The sequence below is a fragment of the Garra rufa genome, chromosome 24 (assembly GCF_049309525.1).
Source record: "Garra rufa chromosome 24, GarRuf1.0, whole genome shotgun sequence".
In the NCBI taxonomy this organism is placed as follows: domain Eukaryota; kingdom Metazoa; phylum Chordata; class Actinopteri; order Cypriniformes; family Cyprinidae; genus Garra; species Garra rufa.
This window is the reverse complement of record NC_133384.1, coordinates 17739519-17746516: the sequence shown is the minus strand read 5'-3', so window position 1 is coordinate 17746516 and position 6998 is coordinate 17739519. Positions and strand designations below refer to the sequence as shown.

The 6998-nt window shown below is 41.2% G+C and overlaps 1 protein-coding gene across 1 annotated transcript; it reads left to right on the top strand.

Annotated features, from left to right (window-relative positions):
- Window positions 1-263: 263 nt before the first annotated feature.
- Window positions 264-6743, top strand: skida1 (SKI/DACH domain containing 1). Its single transcript, XM_073831180.1, has one exon. The coding sequence runs from the start codon at window positions 2193-2195 to the stop codon at window positions 4605-4607; it is 2415 nt and encodes an 804-aa protein (XP_073687281.1). The 5' UTR covers window positions 264-2192; the 3' UTR covers window positions 4608-6743.
- The last annotated feature ends 255 nt before the right edge of the window (window positions 6744-6998 follow it).

The following is a 6998-nucleotide window of genomic DNA, read 5'->3' as shown; positions in this document are numbered from 1 at the left end:
AACCCATTTATCAATAATCAGTTCATATAATAGAAATCCTGAACTAGCACTTCCAACAAAAACGTTTATGCACGTTTAAAGCACTGTTAGTGAATCGTATGATGCACAGTAAAGTTCAAACCCATAATTGCACTGGTTTGCTCATCCCGGCTCGTTTGCTGAGATGGTGGTAGCAGGTCATTTGCATTCAAATGTTGGAATGGTTAAAATCACACAGTTTAATGAACAATATGTTTATCTTTATTGTACCATACAACATTCGCAAAAAAACATCGATCGCCTTTTGAGTTTTAAAACCACCTGAAAAGCAAGGCCTTATCGTCCGCCCGGTGCGTGAAAAACGTAATATTCATTTACATTCACTTCGTGTTCTACAATGAACACAATGGAAATTTCGAATATCAGGAGTGGCTGGTGTTTCGCAACATGTTTGTACGTTTTTACTAAGAGTTCCTTAAGCCTACATGTGCATTTAAGATTTGCAGAAGGATTTTCTGTCGAATTATGTATGCCTGAAAACGTTATTGTATTGTGGTTAAAATGACTTTTTTCTGTTCATTCTCTTTCCTCACCATTGTAAAACGGCATATGTCTGTACACTGACACAAACGGGGGAGGGGGAAGTCTTTGCTTGTGAAGACCCGTTATTTTCTCTTTCACGTTAGTAGGAAGTGGGATGGAGGCCTGCCTGATCTGTGAAAAAAAATGGACCGCAAAAGTATGAATAATAGACTATCTTTCTAACTTAGATGCCGAGTGTAAAACTGAACAATTACGAGAGTATTCGAACATGCTGATTAACATGTACACATTTTTTTTTACACACGTGTTTCTTGCATTCTTAGCTCTTTCTACAATTCGTGTATCATGATCGACAGCTCTTATTTTAGAATTTGAATATATTAATTTGCAACTTGGAAAAAAGCTCCGAAGATTTTTCAAAGCATGGCTATTTTTTTCTGCACATACTGTTACCTTAAAGGGCGAGCTTACAGCACATGCACACAAAATGACAAAAAGCATTAGCTGAGATGATATATATTTAGATTTGTGTTGATTAAATATGCAATATCACAGAAAAAGAAAACACCTTACACACAATTGTCTGCGAATCTCTTTTTTCCGAATTCAAACGAGTTTTAGGATTGGTAAAATGCAAACATTGATATTTTCATTCTGCTTTTAACTTGCCACTGTTAACAAATGTTTGCTTTTAATTTTAAAATGTACGTCAGTTTGAGTTAAAATGCTTATCTCCATGAAATTAGAGAAATTACCAAATTAAAATCTGCATGATGATGTGTATAATGATATTTCAAAAGATAAAAAGCATTTAAATTAAAATGCGATAACCACGACCATGTTTAATTTGTTAAAATAAAAAAGCTGCACATCATTATATATGCTGTCCAACATACCCATCTGTCAGCATTAATAATTTTTCACAAGCACAACAACACAAAGTTGTTACAACACTCCGACAAAATGACTAATATTAATTTCTAAGCATGAACTTATCACTAGCGAATTATTTGCTCTAAGAGAGGTGGGATTACAACAGTATGGTAATTAGCTAGGGGGATGGGGGTGGCCATGGGTGGAATATCCATTTTTATTGCATCACCTGTCAGTAACGTCCAATCAGCGTCGGCTTTGGGGGCATTAATTGATGAAGGTGTCTCCGGCCTTGCTCAGTTCCCACTGTCATTTTATTTGTGACTAAACCAGCAACGGGAATAGCAGCTGCATTTTGGACTCTATTTCTCTCTCTCGCCCTCCCTCTCTCTCTTGCTTTCTCTGTCGCTCACTCCCTCTCTTTTTCCCTTCCCTACTCTCCTCGCTTTTTATCCATCTCACTGGCAGTGCTGTTCACCTTCCTCTTTTCCTCATGGCCAAATGGGAAGGGAGCTGAGGGAGCGCAGGTATACAGGAGCTCAGACAGGCAGCAGCCAGCCTGTCGGCAACATCACACACATTCCATCGATCATGCAGTGCTCAGGTCAATGGACTGATTGTTTTAATTCAAGCAGGCCATTTCATTTTTATTTTTCTATTTAAAACTTTTTGTTCATCAGGCAGCGTGGACATGTCAAAGCCCATGCTGGAGCGGTCAGCAGAATGCCTTGAAATAAAGAAGCAGCAGTAAAGCTACTTTCAGGACATCCGTCGCTCTAAATGTTGGAATTAATGCAATGAAGAAAATGGGGGACTTGGAATCCGGTTTTGAGGAAATGCAGGGTGTAAAGCTTGGCTATTTGGTTATCAAAGGCAAACAAATGTTTGCCCTTTCTCAAGTCTTCACCGACCTCCTGAAAAATATTCCGCGGACTACTGTACACAAACGAATGGACCATTTAAACGTGAAGAAGCATCACTGTGATTTGGAGGAATTGCGAAAGCTCAAAGCAATAAATTCTATAGCTTTCCATGCAGCTAAATGCACTCTGATTTCAAGAGAGGACGTGGAGGCACTGTATTTTTCATGCAAAACTGAGCGCGTATTGAAGTCAAACAAAAGAAGGGAAAAGACAAAAAATTCCTCAGAGAAAATGTGCGACGGCAAAAATCGCACCTCTGCCCGAAGTGACTTTTGGAGAGAGAAAGTTTGGTTGAGTTTGCATGGCGTTCCTCAGACTTTCTCATTCAAAAATAAAGCTGTTCGACAGGACCCTGTCCCTCGCACTCACTCAAATCTACCTCAAATTTACAGCAAATCCTTCGCCCGTGACTTTCAACCGGTCACGAAGTCGGCATCTACACCCTTTAAAAACTATGAAACAGATCAAATACCTGACAACTGTGTGGCTTTTAATCAGAAACATACGCTTTTTCGGCACGTTGTGAATCGGCAACCGCTGCTCTATCAGTCCGCCATTGCAGCGCAGGCAAAGCACCAAGGCAACGCAGACCTACTTTACAAAAGGAAGAGGAAGCGAGAGAGCAGCGTGAGGCAATTCTGGTCGAGGAGCAAACGAAGCCATCCGGTTTTGGTCGTCCCAAAGTGCTGTAAACCAAAAGTTCCCAATGGATCTTTGAGCCAGTTTCACCACCTCGAACATGGATTTTACGTCGATCCTCGGATCCACACTGGACATTTTCAGGAAAGCTGCAGCAGCGACACGGAATCTAGCTCAATCTCAGAACGGGTGAACAACGATTCGGATTTCGGGTCGAGTTTCTCTACCACCAGCAACTCCGGGACTTCAGATGAGGAGGAGGAGGAGGATGACTCCCTGTCGGATTCTTCAGATGTCAGCAGCGATGAAGAGAGCTCCTCTCAGTCTGATTCGAGCTCTGTGTCCAGTCAAGTTTCAGTGCAGAGTATTCGTTTCAGGCGTGCGAGGTTCTCAAGTCTCAACACAAAAGCACCTCTGCTCTTGCAGCCAACTTTTCACTACAGGCCTAATGTGCAGAACATTCACACAAACCAAGGAGCACCGATTACTTTGGATTGTGAAAGAACTGGTAAAACTCAGAAATCGGACTCGTCCAGGGACGCGCACAACAAGGATGGTGATGCCGCAAATGTGCAGAAGTTCTGCCCGGTGCGGACCTGCTTCCCAGATTTTAAACAAAACGAGGGCTCTGAAGCACCATCACGCCTTGAATTTTCAAATGATCCAAAGACAACAAACTCTGTGGCTAACAGAATTAAAGAGACTGGGCTTACACCTAATGCAAATGGAAACAAGGCGTTTCCCCAACAAAGAATACCGGGTTCTGCAAACAAATGCTCCCAAGCCTTGATCTCCCACTGTGTTCCGGACAAAGAAATAACGGTTTGTAAGTCTTCTGACAGCAATCTTTCATTAGCAGCAAATTCCAAGAGGGAAGCAAAAACTTCCCTCAAACTGCCTTCACCTCTAAAACCTATCAAAACAGAGACCGAGGAGCCTATTAGTACCTCAGGCTTTAACAATGAGGGCACCAGGGCAGTGAAAACGCCACCATTTTTACTCAGCAACGTGAAGATTAAAGTCGAGGACACCTTTGACGAATATGAATATGCAAATCAGCCTCCGGAATATCAATGTTGTAAGGATAACGACGCTGATGCCCAGCGCATCAGTAATCATTTTAAGGAAACTGACCACTGCAAAGCCACAGAGAGCTCTGTTCAAAAACACACTGCCTGTAACGAGGAATCAAGAAGCACTTTAAACACTCCTTGTTCCGAGGAAGGGGAATCCAAGAACGGTGCAAGGGTCAGGAGAAACTACAGGGCGATGCTTTTGGGGAAAAAAGCCGAAAGTGTAAGGACATCCGCGAAATCAGTTGCAAAAGTTGACCGGAGCCCCCGTTCCGCAGGAAAATTCGCCAGCAGTGAGGGATCGAATGAAGACTGTGCAGGCGCTAGCAAACGCAAACGAGCGAGCGCCAATGTAGCATCTCTGAAAAAGCCCTTCCGATTCATGGCGAATTTTCCCTCTCCGCCGTCTCTTGTTATTGGCAGCGATGGAGATTTGAGTCCCGCTTACTCTTTGAACTCTTTAGGAAGTAGCCGACTGCCTCATCGTTCTCACCCAGTGTGGAGATGGCAGCTCGGTCATTCAGTTGTTCCTCCCCCTCCAAGCCACAAATTCAGGAAAGCCTCTGTTATCCCATGAACTGTTGTTTTGAGCTCGGGGGGAAATGTCTTAAAACTGTGACAAGCACTGATACCAGTTAGTTGTTTTGTTTTCACTGTTGTTTTCAATGCATAACGTATCTGGCCTGTTGTTATGTAGCAAACACCGTCCTCATATAGCACAGGCCGAGGTTTAGGACTCGGGAATATACGGAGGTATTTATAATAAGCTGGTCTAGCAAAAATCAAAATGACATTGACATCGTGGAGCCGTTTTTGACCTGATGGACTAGACTCTCACGGAGCAAATGTTGGCTCGTTTTGCAGGCAGGGTTAACCATCTCTCATAAGGATGACGTTATAGTGATTGTCAGGTCTGTGTCAACTAAAATGTTGATTTTGTTTTTAAAACATCTGACTTTGTCGGTATATTTTGGGCCAATGTTTTCTATTTCACTTTATGCTTCATCCACATACTGTATCTTTGAATTACTGTAGGCCGATGATCCATACCCTTCTTATTTATTCATTTTATGGGTGCTCCCCAATTGTTGGCGCCCCACACGCAGCGCACCATAACTCTTACGGTAGGCCCAACACAATTGCCCTCTAACTGACAATCAAGAGCTGTTTGATTTGCACGATGTAACAGAGGGAAAAACGCCAAATCAAACTCCTTCTTTAGCACATTCATAGCTTAAGGTATAGAACAGCTAAAGCACAAATTTACCACGCATTGCACTTCGCTAAGGTGAATTAGTGACTTGTGTTTTTATTTCTCGATTTTCTTACGCAAAAGAGCCATCGCAAGTTAACCCAAAAACCTTTTTAAAATCAGTAACTATTAATGTGGTGCTATTTCCAATATGCTCGTTTGCTTTTGAGAGGAGGTTTATGTTAGTCGTTCTTATTGTAAATGTTACCGATTTAAACGCAGCGACCTACAGGCATGCAGACAACTGCAAACAACAGTGTTTTTACATACGTGACGAAATCAAAGAAAAAAAAACAGACCTCGGTGCTCAGTGGAATATACACACATTCTGGTCAGGGTATACTTAGTAAATGTTTATTTCTCTTTGACTCAAGTAGCCTTGTACTTTTCGTATGGTGTTTTGATTGTATTTTCCTCTACTAGGCCTATTTTCCAAGGATATGGATTACCTTGGCACTCGAAAGCGTAACCTTAAAAAACATTCAAGTGCTAACTTGGTGTTCCACTAGAGTACCCTGTCCCATATAAATGCCTTGTGATGAATGTACTGTGACGTACCATATTTGTTTACTTCAGCAAAAGCAGACTGCCTCCAAAACAGGCCTTTAAAAGCAAATTGTATCTGTGATTGGATCAACCAATCAGTTAAATTCGCAATTTGCCGTTATATTGCCACGGGACGAAAATATTCGACTGCATTCTAATTTCCTGCACAAAAATATAAATACAAAGTCGGTGAGTTATCACTAAATGGGCATAGACTATGCAGATTTGGCTAAACCAAGGCTATCGGGTTCACTCATTCTGAGAAAACACGTAATAGACTTTAAGGGTATTTAACGTAGTAAGGCATGGGCCCATTACGTGTACTGTCTTTTGATTAACGTGTATAAGTGGGGATAGACACCTTGTAGCCTATTAAGTGAAACTGCATCGCGTTGTGAATGTTCCAATATGCGATATAGTGTGACACTCTGACAGGTGAATGATTAAAATATAGTAGTTCTATATTTTTGTAACGCGACTATTTAATGTCTGCTCTCCCGAGCGTATAAAAGCAACTTTTTGTTCAGTGCACTGCGGACTGACAGAATAGCTATGTCGTCCCAACTTCAGAGGAATGATTTCAAAACTAGCCAAATTGAACAGAATGTAGCGCACACATCACAACCCCATTAAGTTAAAGAAATCCATAATCTCCACAATGAACAGAAATGGGGAAATGGGCGGTGACTCACTGTAAACATAGTAGGTTAGGAATTATCTGATCAAGGTGGACTTTGTTTTTTATCTTTCTGCTTTTGCTACAATACTTGAGGTCAGACTTTGACGTTCTTTTTTTCTTAAAATGAAGTCACTGGTTGTTTATAAAAATGCATATTTATTTTTGTGATTTTCCTGGTTTTGTATACCATTGTTGTGTAGGATAAATGCACTCGAAATGAAAACTTGAAAACGTGAGGTGGATTTTGAAGCACTTTCTTTTTTCTTTTTATGGTGAAACTGTTCATTAAATACATCTGAGTGTGACGTGAGATGATCGTTCATTTTTAACTTTTAACTCATCAATATTCCTTGTTATTATAACCGTTGTTTGTCCCTTTCTTAAGGTAACGCGCAGATCAAACTTTCAGATGAGTTGTTTATTGTGAAGAAAAGTGTTGATGTGGGGGAGGGTTTTAGAAACCGATGGTCTCGTGTCCTGCTATACACACT

Excerpts from the sequence above, each read along its gene's own strand:
- skida1 (XM_073831180.1), top strand. The coding sequence starts at position 2,193 with ATGAAGAAAATGGGGGACTTGGAATCCGGTTTTGAGGAAATGCAGGGT.